The sequence below is a fragment of the Sinocyclocheilus rhinocerous genome, unplaced genomic scaffold (genome assembly GCF_001515625.1).
Source record: "Sinocyclocheilus rhinocerous isolate Xijiao unplaced genomic scaffold, SAMN03320098_v1.1 scaffold5, whole genome shotgun sequence".
NCBI classification, from domain to species: Eukaryota; Metazoa; Chordata; class Actinopteri; order Cypriniformes; family Cyprinidae; genus Sinocyclocheilus; species Sinocyclocheilus rhinocerous.
The window spans coordinates 1,298,186-1,317,607 of NW_015661874.1; the positions used below are offsets into that span (position 1 = coordinate 1,298,186).

Sequence of the window (19,422 nt, forward strand, 5' to 3'; positions counted from 1 at the left end):
AGGTGATTTTCTCAATATTTAGATTTTTTGCACCCTCAGATTCCAGATATTCAAATAGTAGTCTCTCGAACCAAATATTGTCCTATCCTAACAAACCATACATCAATGGAAAGCTTATTTATTCAGCTTTCAGATGATGTATAAATCTCAATTTTGAAAAATTGACACTTAAAAGACTGGTTTTGTGGTCCAGGGTCACATATCATGATCACAATTAGGGATGCACTGATACTAAAATTCTGGCTGTTACGATAACCATGATCTTTATTTGCCTAAATTAGGGGTGTGACGGTACATGTATTCAAATGAAAGAATCAAATGAAATAAAATAAAAATATGTGGTTGATAACCAGTATCAACATATCATGTATTCCAAATCAAATTAGTTTATAACCAGTTTGGTTCCATTATATTATGCATCTTGAAACAGAATGGGGAAAAGGAGAATGAACAAAATAAATATCAGATGATAAAATAAAATAAAATATTGGTTGATAACCAATATGATCCCAATATATCATGCATCCCCGATCAGAATGGTTATCCTGCTGAAAAGACCAGCATGAATGCAAGCTACTGTGCTCTCATAATGCAACAGGAAATGATGACATGGCAATAAAGTTAAAAGACCTTAAAGAAGTGTGTACTGACTTTGAGAAGTTTGCAAGGTTCTGCACAACTTTGGCTATGAGGGTGAGTGTGCGTGAAGTCTGCTCATCGGGGTACTCCTGTGTGAGGTTGAATAAGGATGGCGACATGACGGCTGGACACAGGAAGCGCAGGAAGAGGGAACCACTGATCAGTCGATCTGCAATGTCTTCTCTTCCCCTCTCAGCACATCGAACACGCCAGGACGCAAACACCTCTTTTAGTTCTCTTGAAAACACACTGGGAAAAACAAATAATGCAGATTATTTCCATTTAGATTTAAGCAGTTAGTGTGATATTTTCACTGCATCTTCATGTAAAATATATTAAAATATAGGCTGGAAATTCAGGATGAAGGATAATGTGAATTGTTATCAATTACCAGTTTTCTCTATATGTTTCATATAACATTCATCATGCAATCTTAAAGATTGTTAAGAAGATCATAGCTATCATTAAACAGTTGTTTAGGCACTCAAACTGTTTTAAAAAAGGTGTGGTGCACTGAAATATACACCATGATACTTTTTTCGATGAATACAACATTCAAAAGAACAACATTTATTTGAAATAGAAATCTAAATATACACCGTGATACTTTTTCGATGAATACAACATTCAAAAGAACAACATTTATTTGAAATAGAAATCTTTTGTAACATTTTAATGTGTGTGTGTGTGTGTGAGAGTGAGAGAAGACTGTATAAATGGTCTATAAAAGGATGGTCTATGTCAGCACTGTAACTAACCAATGAGAGTTGACAATTTTGCAGAGTGCGAGCTCACAGCACATCCGGAGGTTGGCTTGATGTTCGGGCAGCACAGAAGGTGGAGTCCTCATTGGGTCGACTTCACAGTTCTCCTCTGACTCATACAGCGCTCGGATAAAATCACCTGAAACCAAATGAAACCATTAATGTGTGAGCGTACAGCGACTGAGACAATGATAGTGTGAGGAAGTCTCACCTAAAACGTCTTTGAGGTACTTGTGTCCGATGAGTTTGAGGTACTCTTCTATGGCTTTGGTGGCCAGGGTGTTCTCTCTGAAGATCAGGTGCTCTCGATCGATAAAACGGTCCACCTCACACATCGCCATGTCTGAAAGAAAATCCTTGTGCAGAGCAAAAGAAGAGACATCTGTAATCACTTCACAATTACCTTACATATAATTAAACTCAGTGAGTTGCCTTGTTGTCTACTGTCGACATATGCAGTCTCCTAATTGTGATAGAACCAAATAAGTGAGTGATTTGGAGTGCCCTACAAAGGCAGCAACAATGTTGTTATTGTTATAAAAAATGTTTTTGGTAATTGAAATAAAGCTGAAATCAAATCTAAAAAGTAGATAAAAAACGTATAAGTTAAACGAAATTTAGAAATGTTGCCTTGGCAACTAAGTGAAATAAGTTAACTATTATACGAAATTTTAAGTTGAAGTACTGAAATTACTAAAACTAAAACTGTAAGAAAAATTAATTTTATTCGCACTTGCACAGAGTTTGATGTTTGAACTAACAATTCGATTCTCTAAAATGCATAGAAATACATATACACAAATATCAGATAAAACAGTCCATTTTTAATTAGATTACACTATTTTTCCAATAGTTTTCAGTATTTAATGAAATATTAGCAGGTCTACATTAAGTCGCAGATTTTTTCAACATGGTAAAATATTACACACACATTTTCATTCCCAGAAATGCATACATAAAAATAACAACATATACACATATTAAGTAAAATAGTCCATTTTCAATAATTGTCACTATTAAATCAAATATTAGAAGGTCATTAGCAGTCTTCTGCTAATTTTCTCTGACTTTTGGATTTAACATGGTAAAATGTTATACATGGAGAGGAAAGCATCTAATTGGCTAATTAAAATAATTTTTCAAAAGCATATATAATTGCCAGTTACTTAACTCAGTTTAGCACAATACATTCTGGGATTGTCTTTGTCATAATATTTTGGGTCAGGAGCACACATACGATGTTCTAAAATGCTGTCTAATTAGGCAGCTCACTAGGTTTTTGGAACATAGTAAATAACCTACTTACAACAAACATTATTCAAACAAAGTTATACCTTGGCCTTCCCTGTGCTCTGCAGGATGTGCACCAGAGCACAGGCCACTTCCTCTTTGCTCTTGACACTCAGCAGCGGCTCCAGAACGGCGCACAGCGTACGGTAGTTGTTGGTCACATACTCTGCGAACTCTTTATACAGCTCCATCGGCAGGATGCTCATGGTCTGAAAGCGCGACTTGAGCCGCAGGGAGGCGTTGATGATTTTGCCCCCTCCAACACCACCACCCTTGGCCAGGACACTGGGCTGAATGACGGGGTACCATTGCTCCACAAACTGACGACCAGTGATGCTGGAAATGGGAATGCTGATCAAGCCCAGATATGTGCTCTTCTCCTGTTATGGTCAAAGAAATTGACGAAACAAATGATGATCATTCACCTTAAGATAGCAGGATGCTAATGAAATGCCAGTGTCCTTTAGCTACAATCAATTGCAGCAAAGTCAGAAACTGTTGAATTGCTTGACAAGTGCACTTTTGTATTTTGTACTTTTTATTTTCTTTGAGTTTTGCATTTCCTGCTGAAAAAGGAAGTTGGAGTAAGACATATCAAAGGCTCATCTTTGTTTATATTTTTAATTGACAATTGCCTTGAAGCATTATTTGCTAGCATTATTTGCAAAAAAAAAAAGAAAAAAAAAAAAGTTTTTGAGTGTATGGGAGTCATTTATATGATCATATATAATGTATTTATTAATGCATAAATTATGCACACACATAATAATGAATATATACACAAATATTATATATATTGAATATTATATATTTGTATATTATAAAAAATATTTAATAAAAATACTATTAATATTATGCTACTATACACTTTTGATTATATAGAATTACATTTATATTAGCATAAAATATATCACTTAATTTTTAAATATATTTTATTTTTAAAATACATATTTTTATATGTACATTTTTAATTTTATATATATATATATAAAGAGTGTGATGTGGTCCTTTACCTTGCGTCTTTTCTTGTCTGTCTCTTTGTAAAGATGAAGGCGGAGGTTGCGGACAGCTGGCAGGTTGTTGAACTCAAAGTGCTCACCCCAGAAGACAGTATCGGTTCGGGGTTTGCTGGTGGTGCGGGCGTATAGCATGTCATCCAAGCACAGTTCACAATAATAGCGCTTTTTGGGTGGGAGTTCACGGGCCTCGATGATCCACAGCTTCAGAACGTTGTCGACGCGTCGACTGTTGTCCTGAGTATGGGAAACAGAGACAGTAATGCCAACACAATCATATTTGCAGCATATAAACTGTAGGTGAGGTGGTGAGGGGGTTTGCAGAACTTCAAATGTGTCATCAAGCATGCGGACAGACAAGAGAGACTGCAGTGATTTAGAAAGGATAATGATCTGAACTACTGTTAGTCTAACACCTACTGCGTGTCTAAAGTGCCGGAGTGGTCTCACAGAATGATGAGTCATTAAAACCATCAAAATGCTACTTTCTACTGGCAATCATAGATGCACTAAATATACCCTGAAAAACAGATTTCCAAAGCTCCCGTCCTTTTATTAAAAAAAATAAAGTGAAGATAACATGCTACAGTCATGAAAAAAAAATCTGTACATTCTAAAACAATAAATAGCAATTCAACTCAATAACTAATTATAATATTTATTATTATCATTATTAATATAAATTAAATTTTATGTTTATATATTTATATTTACAAAACATTATTATTAATAATAATATGTATATATGATCTGAATTTATGTCTATCCTAAAGTAATAAATAGCAATAATAATTATTATTATTTTATGAACAAAATGTGTTTTATAAATATATTTATATCATTTAAATTTATATATTAAATTTCTGTCCATCCTATAATAATAATAATAATAATAGTAATAATTGTTATTGTTAATAGATATGACATTTTCCTGACATTAATACATTTATTATAAATAAATATAGCTAAATTTATAAATGTAAATGTGACAGTGAAGGTAATTTGATTTGATTTATTATTAATATATTTATATTTAGAATATTTATAGTTATTTATGATCTGAAGTTCTGACCATCCTAAAATAATAAATAGCAATTATTATTGTTATTATTAAATTAACTTTATATTAAAAATATTATTATATTTATATTAACCCTTCATTTATTAATAATAGACTTATAATACTAATAATATAGTTATAATATTCAACAAATAAAATTAAGTATACTGTTCTGATTGTGGATATCTAATTTACTTGTTACTGAGCACCTTAAAACTTTGAAAATCTTTCAAAACATTAGTGAACACATGGTGATGATTTCACACATTCACACAAAGCTCACATTGCACTCATAAACATAACTTTGTTTTCTGTTGGACTGGTAAAAACCTGTGCAACCTGAATCCCAAAAGTTATGTATTAATTCTGATTAGAGCTTTCCGGTTGTACTTTCCAGTTTTGACGGTCAGTGAACAGATTGTGACTCCATCTGTGACTACCTCAAAGAAACTATGGTAAAACCCCACTGTATTCCTATGGTACATGTCCAAAATCATGATATTATCATGGTAACATATGTTCAACTCATGTTTTTTGTCATTGAGTGCTTCAGTGGTTTGCTGTGAACTTATCAGTGATGCACATCTGTGGCTTTTTCTACCACTTCAGAAACTTCTTCAACTAATCAGCTAATAAACTAATGAACACCCTTGGTCTGTCCTCATTTACTGTAATATTGACAACGCATCTGTTGCAAGACTGAGCGGGCCGATCATTTTTGGACGCCTGTGCCCATGTTCTCCACACAACACGATTCAGCCCAAACTCCCGCTGCCTGAACATCTGGACGAGTCAATCCACACCGCTCTCTTTTCAAAGCCCACCCATTCAAAACCCTCACGACAGACACAGCCAATAGACATCTGCAGGTGAATCCAGCATTCTGTATCAGCCTTTGGGATACATATGAGTATACCAGATTAAAAAAAGAAAGCATTTGTTTCATTATGAGGCAGGACAGCACATGGAAGCTGTTTCATGTTCATTCAGGAATCCTACAAGTATAACAGTAGAGGGTGAAATGAGTGTAAAGATGGAAATGACAGGAGAGGTTGTTACTGAAGTAGACTGATGCAGTCATGGAAGAAGAGGAAAGAGAGTTGAGAGCTCTTCTTTTCTTTTTCTTCTTTACACTCACTTTGTTTGGTTTGACAGCTCTCTGCAGATTCTCTATCCATTTGTCTCGCTCCGCAGCCGACCGACAGGCAAAACACTTCGTTCCTGAAGAAGTTATCACCTAAGTAAAGGAATTAGGAGTTTCACTATTTCAACCATCAGCGTAATTATGAGACAGAGCAACAAAATTCCACAGGGCACTGGAGTTAATACAGTCACACATTTGATGATTTTAAGATTAAATGTGTGATTTCTGTGTCAATAGTGGCACCAAGTGAAACTGACAGAACATTCACAGATTTCATTGTTGTTCTTCATTTCATAGAATGATAGAGCAATATATACAGTATATAGTGTTGGGGAAAGTTACTTTTAAAAGTAATGCATTACAATATTGATGTAGAAATACATTTAAATATGTGAAATTGCTCCATTAGAACTGTACTAAATAATAAAAAAATGCAATATTTAATAAACATCTGGTAGATTCGGTAAGGATCATGCAACTTATGAGTCTGAAGTGTACAGTTTGCTCTAGATCACCTCAAAACAGTACTCCTGTCCGAGTATACTGGAGTGAACAGGCTTGATGACCGCATCTTCATCAAGTGTCAGATCCAAGGCCTCGGCTGCGCTGCTGGGAGACAGCAAAGACTCATGGGAGTGTGATTCTTTGAAGCTCTGCATCAGACGAGTCCTGTGAGGGAGCAAGAACAGCAGGTCTGAGAGAGAAGACGCTCACAGGTTGAGCTTACATCACACACCGACATGACGAGGTCAGTATTTCATTTGAAATGTTACGTAAACTGTGGGAACTGAAAGGAGGAAGACAAAGACAGACAGACAGACAGAATGAAGGACTGAGACGCAGCAGTAACAAGAGCACAACAGGACAGAGATGGAAAAATGACTGTTCTGTTTCAAGGAACACAAAAGAAGATGTTTAGCAGGATGACCAAGGAGCTTTTATCCATACAAAGAAAGCAGGGGCTGTCAAGCTACAAAAATGATATTAAAGCACCAAAAAATTATCATAAAAGTAGTCTCATGAACTCATGCACTATATATCAATTGTCTGCTGAATTAAATAATTGATATAATTTAATTTATATAAATATATTTATATGAATATAATTTATATTTATATACATTTTCACACACACACACACACACACACAAGGAAGATGATACTTTTATTCAGCAAAGATGCATTAAAAAGATTAAAAGTGACAGTCATTTATAATGTTACAAAATATTTATATTTCAAATAAATGTTGTTCTTTTGAACTAGACGCTCACAGGTTGAGCTTACATCACACACCGACATGACGAGGTCAGTATTTCATTTGATATTACACAAGTCGACTTTCCTTGGAAGTTCTTTCTCTGTGATTTATGGAGAACAACATCAGCCTCTATCACCAATCATGAGATAAATCATGAGCAATTGAACATTTGGGGCGAATTCACTAAGAATCAATAGCTTAGTGTTTAGTGTATAGTTTCTTGGAAATGCTGAAACGCATCTTCTATTTATCAAAGAATTATAAAAAGTAGCACGATTTGTGCAAAACATATTAAGCAGTACAACTGTTTTCAACAATGACAATAAGAAATGTTTCATGAGCAGCAAATCAGCATATTAGAATGATTTCTGAAGGATCATGTGACACTGAAGACTGAAAATTCAGCTTTGCCCTAATAAATATATTACATAAAATATATTTTAAAACAAAACAATTATTTTCTGTAATATTTATTTGTATTTTGCAATATGTATTGTAAAATTATTTTCTGTAAAATATTTTCTGTAAAATGTATTGTATTTTGTAATATTTATTATATCACAATATTACTGTTTTACTGTATTTTTGATCAAACAAAACAGCCTTGGTGAGTATAAAATAACACTTCTATTTGTGGATTGTCAGTGTATTTTGATAACATTTTACTTTTTAGTGAATATTTATTTTAAATTTTTCATGTATTTCTTATTTTTTGTATTTTTAATAACATTCAAAAGGCAGTCTAATTACACTGCAAACATAAAAAAAAAATTAAACATTAAGGTGATCGAAACAATCTTGCAATACAACCGCAAACTAATCAACGGGGTGCTTTCGATTTTACATGTTTTATCTCATACTGTACATTTTATTTTTTAACATAACATCCATCCTCCTTTATGTTTGGCTTTTGAGCAGGTGAGGAGACTCATCTAGAGGAAGAAGAAACTGGGATTATTCTTCTTGGAAAGCTATTATGTATTTAGCAACTGAGACGAACAAAGTCTGGTCATCGCACAGAGCTATCATATGAGCCACTTTTATGGAGTTTTATTTTTATATTTTATTCAGCCTGACAGGATAATTCACCATTAACTTTCATTTGTATGGAAAAAACCATTTGGACATTTTCCAAAGATCCTCATTTTGTACTTGGAACGACATTCGGAACAGAATTTGGATGAACTATCCCATTTACATCTACACAAACAAGCTTTTGGGACGCGGTCAGTCAAATCCAAAAGATAAGTGAGGTTTCTACACAAAATTCCAACGCATAATTGCTGGCATATCAAATTTGACTGGATCCTGACTATCAGTTCTCTTTGAGTTCAGGTGGATTATATCACAATTACAGTACATCCTAAAATGAAACACAGCATAAGAAATGCAGCCTTTCGCTGAGACTCGGTTCACAGCACTGAAATTCTGCCCCCACGCTGCCACTCCAGCTGTTAGACTCCATTTGTGCATCATACCACAATCCAGCTCACTCCCATTCCAGTTAAGGGTTGAATCAAACGATTATATGAAAGAGGAGTTGTCTGTTTGAATTACTCAAAACAGTCAGCAGCACAGCCTTCATTTCAAAGCTACAACACAGCGAAAACATCCTCTTTAAAAACCAAACGTCAGTGGAGCACTTCCCTGTCCAAACTGAGCAAAGAACTTCAAAAACCATGACCTGCCTTTTTCTGGAAGACCACAGGCTGACCGTGGGTGAGCATAGAGCTCTGAGCATGAATAAATGAATGAATAAACCGTGACAAGAGCACCTCAGCACCTGTCGGGATGCTTGAAGAAGGATATTAAGGAATTTTCCAGATTGAGAGATTTAAACTGGAGTGCAAACCAGCCTTTAACGGAGCATTTCATCCAAAAATCATGATTTGCTGACCTCTATTTTATTCCAATCTGACACTATTTTAATTCTTTTATGAAACACAAAACGACTCCTTCACTCTCTCTCTCTCTCTCTCTCTCTCTCTCTCTACCTTACCATATAATGCAATGCACTAGTCATTTGAACTCTTTTTATGATGCTTTTCTGGTGCTTTTTTGGAGTTTGACAGTATAATTCACCACAAACCACTGAAAAAAATAGCAGTTTGGATCTCATTTTGTGTTTCACAGAAGAAAGAAAATAACACATGCATATTTGTGAGTGAACTATCCCTTTAAAGGGATAATAAACATTCTGTCATCTTTGGCTGACCCTCATGTTGTTTCAAACCTGTATGAGTTATTTCCCTTCTGTTGAACACAAAAGAAGATATTTTGAAGAATGTTTGTGGCCAAACAGTTAACGGTAGCCATTGACTTCCATAGTCAACATAAAAAAGTTCAACTCGTACAGGTCTGGAACAACTTGAGGGTGAGTAAATGATGACAGAATTTTCATTTTTGGGCGAACTGTCCCTTTTTGACTGTATAACACTCATTCACACCAAAGTATGGTGGCCGAGAGAGCTCAACGCGCTGCAAATGGAAATAGAAAAAAAAAAACACCAACCACTTAAGAAAACATCTTCATCAGTTTGACAACACACATGCTGCAAATACTCACAGACCACATCGGAAATGTGACGAACCTGGCTGAGACATGCTTATCAATGTCTCCTCTGAAAGGTTACTATAGTTACCATGGTAACCACAAATTGCTCATGGTTTTGCTACACTAACAATAGTTTAACCATGGTATTTGTACAACTTTGGTAATCAATACACCAAAAAAACATGATAACCGTGTAGCGAATCCATGGTTAAATTAAATCCAATAGTAACCATTTGGTTTTATTTGTAGTAAAACCATGGTTAATTTTCGTAAGGGTTCTGTTGTGGTCTGTGCTACTTGCAATGTTTTTCTGTATTATGCGTATTTGCAGCACGTTTCTGTATTTGGTTGTGTTGTGAGTATTTGTAGCGCGTTTCTGTATTTTGAGTATTTGCAGCACATGTGTTGTCAAACTGTTGATGATGATGTTTTCTTTATTTGCTGGCGCTTTTTCTATTTGCATGTGTTTTGTTAAGTTGCAGCGTGTTGAGCTCTCTCGGCCACCGTACCAAAGAGGCTTTGAAGTGGAATATCTTGACACGGCACTGTTTCAGCATGGCATTATGGGAGGAAGAGTTTGGACGGTACCGGTCCTGGTCGGCGCTGCGGAAACGAGGGAGGATCATGTGGCGGAAGCTGCTGGTTCGGTCCAGTTTGGGCTGACTCTTGGCCCGCTTAATGGACCCCTTCAGTCTTCTACTGAGAAAACTCTGAGAAAAAGAACAGACTCAGAATTAATATGCATGACCACAGAACACAAACCTAAGGAAAGGATTATTTGGATTGCATAGTCAGATACTTGAAAATGTAAAAACAGGCAGTATTCCTTTTTTTTTTTTTTTACACTTTATGATGACTTTATAAACTAACTATAAAACATACAGTGTGCAGGAAGTTAGGTTAAATACTTTACAGATAAAGTATTTTAACATTGAAAAAAAAAACATGCTTCATCTTTATCCAAGCCTTTGTGATAATGACAAAAATTAGACAAAAAATGGAATAAACTTTAAAAACAGTTTTATAAAAATATTTATTATAACTATTATTTATAAAATATTATAAAATATTTAGAATATGTATTATTATAATAAAACGACTAAATGGAGTAAAGTGTAAAAAACTGTTTTATATGTATTTATTTTTTTTGTTTTATATAGTTTTTTTTATTTTATTACTAATTATATGGAGATGAGCGATTAATATAAAATGTACAAATGTTTTATACATACACACACACACACAGACTTTATACATATGTGACCCTGGAGCACAAAACCAGTCTTAAGTCGCTGGGGTATATTTGTAGCAATAGCCAAAAATACATTGTATGGGTCAAAATTATAGATTTTTATTTTATGCCAAAAATCATTAGGATATTAAGTAAAGATCATGTTCCATGAAATTAATAATATACATAATTATAACATTAATTAGATGAACAGATGCAAAATTGTGGTGCAACTGACTGAAATCCTTTGCTGGTGGCAAAACACTCCAGCAATGTTGCACTATCCACACTCAACCAATAGTGGGAAGTGTTGCTTCATGAATATTTCCTGACGCCTACAGTAAGAACAGACTGGCAACAGCAGGAAAGAGGTTCACGCCACGGCAGAGTAAAAAAAAAAAGGTTGGATCATCTCACTGAGTTCGTAATGCTTTCATAAAATGTGCAATCTCAGATACAACCTGAAAAGAGACAACCCATCAACAGAAGAATGTTTAGACACAGCAGATGAAGCTGTGAAACTCATTTGCTCTGTGATGATTATAGTTTTTGCAAGGCAGCAGTGTATTGATATTTCTCAAACGTTCTGGTTAGGAGGCTTATTTTAAACTACTAACCCTCAGTATTACACTCACAAAGAAACTTCAGATTATATTTGGAAAATCTCCCATTTGGAAAGCAGCATTTCATTTACACAGATCCAAAGCCTAAAACCTACCCAAAAACTTTGCTGCCATGCAAGAAGTATTATTTCCAGTCAGTTCTGTCAGGACCACTATCGTCAAGATGATTGACAATTAGCATACAGTTTGGATTGACGGTATGGTTCTGTTCTGGGCAAGAACTCCCTGCGCATACAGGAAAGCTTATTTATTCAGCTTTCAGATGAAAAAATTGACACTTAAGACTGGTTTTGTGTTCCAGGGTCACATATAATTGTGAGATTCATGGATGAGAGCAGGGAGAGCAGCAATAACCCCCCAGGGTAAACAGAACAGAACCAACATAAATGTATTGCAGATATCGTTAAAGTTCAATAATGTTATGTACACATTTTTGAATTAGTCTGATTCAAAGGAGAATCCGAAGGCTGAATCCTGACTGACAGAGGAGGAGTTGGGGATGGAGGAGGGTAATTAGCTATTGAGCAATGCGAAAACTGCTGATAATACTGAGGGACCTTATATATGAATGCTTAGATAGGTGTCGTATTCCCATAGGTTGATGGGGATCAGCTGAAAGTCAGCTGATGCGAGCTTGACTAACGTGACCTGCCAGAACTAACGTTATGCTTGATTTCTGCAGTCCTAAATGAGTTTCTAAAGCAGAATTTAGATTAATTTCAGAAAGGACTGATATTAAGACTCTTTGTGGTCTTCTATATCCATGAAAGTGAGAATAATTTAATAAAAATAGACTTTAAAAAGTGCCTTTATGCACTTTTCTAATATCATATATTAACTTACAAAATTATATTCTGATTACCAATCAAATATTAAGCATGTAAAAAACGTTACGGTATTGCAGTATCATGTCATTGGCGTACCTCTTTTACTATCGCAGTAATTTGCTGACATCACCTTCCCAAAAAATGTACCACAGCAACCAGAGTTTCTGCCAAAATGTTCTGTTAATACAGTTTTTAGTAGTGTTTGCTAATGTAAGCATCAATATTACTACTGCTCATACTTCAACAAGCATTTTTTTTACTTAGCGACAGAAATGAATGATGCCTCAATTCATGTGCCATGTTAAAGAGAGCTGTGGTGCTAAGTAATAGGACAACTTATTTATTTGTTGTATTTATTTTTTTACAATTTTTGTCTACCAGACAAAAAACTGGTCAAAAATCTCATGAACTAACACTGAATAAGAGACTCGAGTCATATCTAGAGGCAGAAAATCACAGATGGACTCTTTTGACTAGGGCCAATAAGCAACCATACAGCAATTAAAAATTAAATTTTTTAACTCACAGATAATACCTTGAATTGATTTGTTTGGCTTTTATTTTTCACTACACAGAGAGAGAAAAAAATGGTGTAGGATTTAATTTGCAATCATTTTCACTCAGAAATTGCAAATAAACATTCACAAATAAATACTGAGAAACCACTAGTAACACACTGCAGTAAATGAGAAAGTTTTGAGCAGAAAGAGTTCTTGTTAAACATACTCTAATAATCCTTGTTTTAGTACAACTTTGAAAATAATATATTTTCCTATATTTCTAATATTTTTGCAGTAACCACTGTTTCTGTAAAATGGGCAGTTATAAATAATCATGTCCAAAACAATTATTTTAGAAAAATTGATCATGGTTGCAATGGTTCATATGTATTATTTTCAGTTTTAAGTATTTTTCATGACATTCAATCCCTTAGCATTTAAATTAAACAGGGACAGTAAACCTAAACAAAAGTCATCACGCTCATCCTAATTTAAACAGAAAAAAAGGTCTACATTAGTTTATCACTAAAAAAAAAAACATTTAATTTTTTTTTTCAGTTTACAGTTTACTTTTCATGCTGATAAAATGCATTTCATTTAAACCGGGACACTAAACAAAAGTATTCATGTTCATTTTATCGCAGAGTAACAATATTGTATTCTTTTTTTTGGCAGAGCTACAATTGTACATTTTCATTATTTCATTTCAGTTTTAAAGGGACAGTTCACCCAAAAATTAAAATTCTGTCAAATAAAATGGAAGTCAATGGCTACCGTCAACTATTTGGTTACCAACATTCTTCCAAATATCTTCTTTTACGTTCAACAGAAGAAAGAAAGTCATACAGTTTTGGAATAACTTGAGGGTGAGCAAATGATGACAGAATTTTAATTTTTTGGGTGAACTGTCCCTTTTTCCATGCCGCTCAAATCCCCGAAACACTTGACTTAAACCGGGACACTAACAAGTCTTCTCATTCATCCTATTATTAAACAGGCAAAAAGGTCTCCACTAGTTTATCGCCAAGAAATTGGCCGTTAAATTTGATGAACTCAGACATAATGCCTCAATTATTGGCTTGGGAAGAGATGAACATGTTTGCTTCCTGCGTGACTAACTGTTTGTCTAACACGCCGGCCGCTCGAACCCACAGCACAAGCCGAGCTCGGCTGTTAGATAACCTACCTCAAGAGAGGGCAGAGCCGCCACACTGGGTCCAGTCCATGGATTAGAACCCACAACCTTCCACTCACCAGCAGCCCAATGAGAGAGCGGGACTGAGGGAGGGAGAGTCAGAGAGATGGTCGGGGAGAGCGGGAGGGAACGGGGGAGCGGAGGGGTGCTGACTCTCTTTTGTGACTGTGAAGAGGACAGGCCGGTGGAGGGAGACAGGGGCAGAGGTGCGAATGGGAGCGAGAGGGAGGGGGAGGGAGACAGGGATCGGGGACGGAACGGCGGGGTACTCACGGATTGTCGGAAGGGTTGTGGGGGGGCAGTGGGTGGGATCTCCATGCTTGGCTGCTTCCCGGTGGCGATGCTCTTCCGCCGGAGCCGAGCTTGGTCTGAAAGAGAGAGCCAGAGCAAAGTATCACAACCAACCTCGGCTGTTAGATAACCTACCTCAAGAGAGGGCAGAGCCGCCACACTGGGTCCGGTCCCTGGATTAGAACCCACAACCTTCCACTCACCAGCAGCCCAATGAGAGAGCGGGACAGAGGGGGGGAGAGTCAGAGAGACACTCGGGGAGAGCGGCAGGGAACGGGGGAGCGGAGGGGTGCTGACTCTCTTCTGGGACTGTGAAGAGGAGAGGCCGGTGGAGGGAGACAGGGGCAGAGGTGCAAATGGGAGCGAGAGGGTGAGGGAGGGAGACAGGGATCCGGGGCGGGTCGGCGGGGTACTCACGGATTGTCGGAAGGGTTGTGGGGGGGCAGGGGGTGGGATCTCCATGCTTGGCTGCTTCCCGGTGGCGATGCTCTTCCGCCGGAGCCGAGCTTGGTCTGAAAGAGAGAGCCAGAGCAAAGTATCACAACCAACAGCAGATAATGTAATACATGTAATGCAGATAACAGCAGGCTGGAAAACAATGATGTTTGCACAGATTTTTGCCCTGATTTGCAGTTTGGACGAGTCAATGCTTGTTGTTGCCGAAAGTCTGAGCCAGTCTGCAGATTTTAAGCAGTCAGATATTTTTCATAGTGTATGACGGGCACAGACTCACAGACATTTTTTTTTTAAGCTTCAGTCGGAGGATATCAATCAGGTTTACATAAATTTGATTTACATTTACAATTCTGATTACATTTGAGCTGATTGTAGAAATTTGATTAGATTTGAAAAGTCTTTTATTTTATAGTGTCATATAGTGTATAGTGTATTGTTAACTAAACTATTTAAAATAGTTTTTGTGGTCCCACTTTATATTAAGTGGCCTTAACTACTATGTACTTACATCAAAAAATAAGTACAATGTACTTATTGTGTTCATATTGTATTGCAAAACACTTTTGCTGCTATTGAGGTGGGATACGGGTAAGGTTAGGGACAGGTTTGGTGGTATGGGTAGGTTTAAGGGTGGGTTAAGGTGTAAGGGATGGATCAACAGTGTAATTATAAATGTAATTACAGAAATTAATTACATATGTAATTACACGCAGGTATTTTTAAAATATAAGTACAATGTAAAAACATGTATGTACACAATAAGTGCATTGTACCAAATGATTAATTTAAATGTAAGTACATAGTTGTTAAGGCCGCTTAATATAAAGTGGGTCCGTTTTTGTTAACTGAAATAAAATAAAATAATAAAAAATAATAAATATTAGACAAAAAAATGAGAAATGAGAAATGTTGCCTTGATAACAAACTGAATAAAAAATAATTTAAAATAAGTAATAAGTTACTAAAATGACTAATTACTAAATTTTAAAATTACTAAAACTGAAATAAAAATAAATTAAAGGTAAATAGAAATATAAAAAATTAATAAAAAAAATTACAAGAGCACATAAGAAAATTACTAAAACTTCAACTAAAATAAAAATGAAAATATAAAAGTAAAAGCCTATTCAAAATAGGCTTCATAGCATATAAATAATACTAAATAACATTGTATGCTTATTATTAAAGGAATAAATCACCCAATAATGAAAATGAATTTTATTTAATTTTAGTGAATTTGCATTTTAGTGAAGTATTTTACCCCACTTTTAATATGGCAATGGCAATTTTATTTATATAGCACTGTTTACTACAACCAGAGTTGACCAATGTGCTTTACAACAGAATAACTAAAAACAGCAAAAACACAATGAAAAATAAAAACAGTAAAACCAAGAACAAGGAGAGAAAAAGGAAAGAAAAACATCATAACATGCAGCAAAAATATAGGACAAGGATAAAGAGTGCTTCAACCAGAATTAAAAGCCTTATTGAACAGATACGTTTTTCATTTAGACTTAAAGATAGCCACAGATGAAGCCATTCTAATAAAAATATCTAATAATATCTAACAGAAATAGTATTTTTGGCAAACATGTTCAAAAGTTGTTCATTCACATGACATACTGTAAAGACTTCACATCAGTGGATTAGAAAAAGTTATTTTATTCTACATAACGATGGCCATCATGCAAACATGACTATCCGAGCACTATTTGCTTTATACTTTCAGATGTGGATTTAATACATCATGTGTGATAAATACACCTGTTAATGGGGTTAATACCCTCATATCACCAGCAAAACAAACTTAAATAATTGCCAAATTCAGTTACTAGCCATTTTGCAACCCAATACATCTTAGATCACAAATTAAGAACTATAGACTGTCACTTGCTGATGTAATCAATGATATCCGTCATTAATCACATTCATTTTAACAACTTTTTAGTGGAAAATTTATCATGGGAAGACATATTTTGTCATATGTTTGTCGCATTAAGCCACTAAAACAACAATATGAGCAAAAAAAATCAATGTGGCTTTTCTTTACGTTTTTGTGCCATGTTGCATTTCAGCGAGAGATGGAGTCTGGCTCATCTCGTATATGATGCTGCGAGTGACACTATGGCTTTGTCCCAAAACCAAGTGGACTGCCAATGTAGGCAGCTTTCCCAACGCAAAGGCTGTTCCAAAAGGTAAGATACCTTCTTTTGGCTGTTGTGATGAAGGCAATCCCATAATGCATTTCAACAAGCATCAATCCATCTAAAATGGCCAATTAAGCAAAAGAAATGTCAGCAACTATAAACATAATTCATTCTATACAAAAATCATTAATAATGTTTAAATATGGACTATTTATTGATTATTTATATGTGTGCTATGTACAGTATTTTTATTCTAAATCAGTCACTTACAGTACGAGTTTTAATTTAAGTTGGTTAAGTTGGTCTGTTCAAAATAGCTAAATAATGTAATTTTATAAGTGGATATGAAAAAAAAAAAATATATATATATACAGTGGGTACGGAAAGTATTCAGACCCCCTTAAATTTTTCACTCTTTGTTATATTGCAGCCATTTGCTAAAATCATTTAAGTTAATTTTTTTTCCTCATTAATGTACACACAGCACCCCATATTGACAGAAAAACACAGAATTGTTGACATTTTTGCAGATTTATTAAAAAGAAAAACTGAAATATCACATGGTCACAGTATTCAGACCCTTTGCTCAGTATTTAGCAGAAGCACCCTTTTGATCTAATACAGCCATGAGACTTTTTGGGAAAGATGCAACAAGTTTATCACACCTGGATTTGGGGATCCTCTCATTCCTCCTTGCAGATCCTCTCCAGTTCTGCCAGGTTGGATGGTAAACGTTGGTGGACAGCCATTTTTAGGTCTCTCCAGAGATGCTCAATTGGGTTTAAGTCAGGGCTCTGGCTGGGCCATTCAAGAACAGTCACAGAGTTGTTGTGAAGCCACTCCTTCGTTATTTTAGCTGTGTGCTTAGGGTCATTGTCTTGTTGGAAGGTAAACCTTAGTTCCAGTCTGAGGTCCTGAGCACTCTGGAGAAGGTTTTCATCCAGGATATCCCTGTACTTGGCCGCATTCATCTTTCCCTCAATTGCAACCAGTCGTCCTGTCCCTGCAGCTGAAAAACACCCCCACAGCATGATGCTGCCACCACCATGCTTCACTGTTGGGACTGTATTGGACAGGTGCCTGGTTTTCTCCACACATACCGCTTAGAATTAAGGCCAAAAAGTTCTATCTTGGTCTCATCAGACCAGAGAATCTTATTTCTCACCATCTTGGAGTCCTTCAGATGTTTTTTAGCAAACTCCATGCGGGCTTTCATGTGTCTTGAACTGAGGAGAGGCTTCCGTCGGGCCACTCTGCCATAAAGCCCCGACTGGTGGAGGGCTGCAGTGATGGTTGACTTTCTACAACTTTCTCCCATCTCCCGACTGCATCTCTGGAGCTCAGCCACAGTGATCTTTGGGTTCTTCTTTACCTCTCTCACCAAGGCTCTTCTCCCCCGATAGCTCAGTTTGGCCGGACAGCCAGCTCTAGGAAGGGTTCTGGTCATCCCAAACGTCTTCCATTTAAGGATTATGGAGGCCACCGTGCTCTTAGGAACCTTAAGTGCAGCAGAAAGTTTTTTGTAACCTTGGCCAGATCTGTGCCTTGCCACAATTCTGTCTCTGAGCTCTTCAGGCAATTCCTTTGACCTCATGATTCTCATTTGCTCTGACATGCACTGTGAGCTGTAAGGTCTTATATAGACAGGTGTGTGGCTTTCCTAATCAAGTCCAATCAGTATAATCAAACACAGCTGGACTCAAATGAAGGTGTAGAACCATCTCAAGGATGATCAGAACAAATGGACAGCACCTGAGTTAAATATATGAGTGTCACAGCAAAGGGTCTGAATACTTAAGACCATGTGATATTTCAGTTTTTCTTTTTTAATAAATCTGCAAAAATGTCAACAATTCTGTGTTTTTCTGTCAATATGGGGTGCTATGTGTACATTAATGAGGAAAAAAAATTAACTTAAATGATTTTAGCAAATGGCTGCAATATAACAAAAAGTGAAAAATTTAAGGGGGTCTGAATACTTTCCGTACCCACTGTAACCTCTAAATATGGTGGTTTTTTTCTGGCGGTATTTTGTGATTTATGGAGCGATTAAAAGAGAGATCCCCTCAGTAAAAGCCTTTAACTCTAATATGTAAAAAAAAAATTGGACCAGGCTTTATGCAATGTTCAGTTTATTATTCTGGAAATATATGCAAATGAGTGCATATTTAATTAGATAATGCAACGTTTGCATATGTGAACATAATGTTACAGAAAACTTAAAGGCTTCATTTGGCCAAAAAATTTAAATTGTCATCATTTCCTTACATCAAGTTGTTCCAAACCTGTATGAGTGTTTGAGCACAGAAAAATATATTTTGAAGAGTGTAGGTAACCAAACAGTTGATGGTAGCCATTGTATTTTTGCATACTGTGGCTACTGTAAACCATAAACTGTTTGGTTACCAACATTCTTCAAAATAT

General features: G+C 35.8%; 1 protein-coding gene across 10 annotated transcripts in view; it reads right to left on the reverse strand.

Annotated features, from left to right (window-relative positions):
- Nucleotides 1–19,422, reverse strand: part of syngap1b (synaptic Ras GTPase activating protein 1b) — a 138,011-nt gene that overhangs the window by 30,078 nt on the left and 88,511 nt on the right. For 9 of the 10 annotated variants that reach the window (XR_001638290.1, XM_016536335.1, XM_016536337.1 and 6 more), the window contains 9 exons: nucleotides 14,810–14,904; nucleotides 10,314–10,435; nucleotides 6,429–6,582; nucleotides 5,908–6,006; nucleotides 3,707–3,946; nucleotides 2,738–3,073; nucleotides 1,615–1,759; nucleotides 1,398–1,542; nucleotides 652–888 (listed from right to left, as the gene is read on the reverse strand). Coding sequence is in view for 9 of the 10 variants with exons in the window: in XM_016536335.1 (XP_016391821.1) it covers nucleotides 652–888; nucleotides 1,398–1,542; nucleotides 1,615–1,759; nucleotides 2,738–3,073; nucleotides 3,707–3,946; nucleotides 5,908–6,006; nucleotides 6,429–6,582; nucleotides 10,314–10,435; nucleotides 14,810–14,904 (1,573 nt within the window). In the remaining variant the exon portion in view is untranslated. Of the gene's footprint in view, nucleotides 1–651; nucleotides 889–1,397; nucleotides 1,543–1,614; nucleotides 1,760–2,737; nucleotides 3,074–3,706; nucleotides 3,947–5,907; nucleotides 6,007–6,428; nucleotides 6,583–10,313; nucleotides 10,436–14,374; nucleotides 14,465–14,809; nucleotides 14,905–19,422 lie in introns of those variants that run through there. The other variant, XM_016536343.1, reaches the window with a different exon arrangement.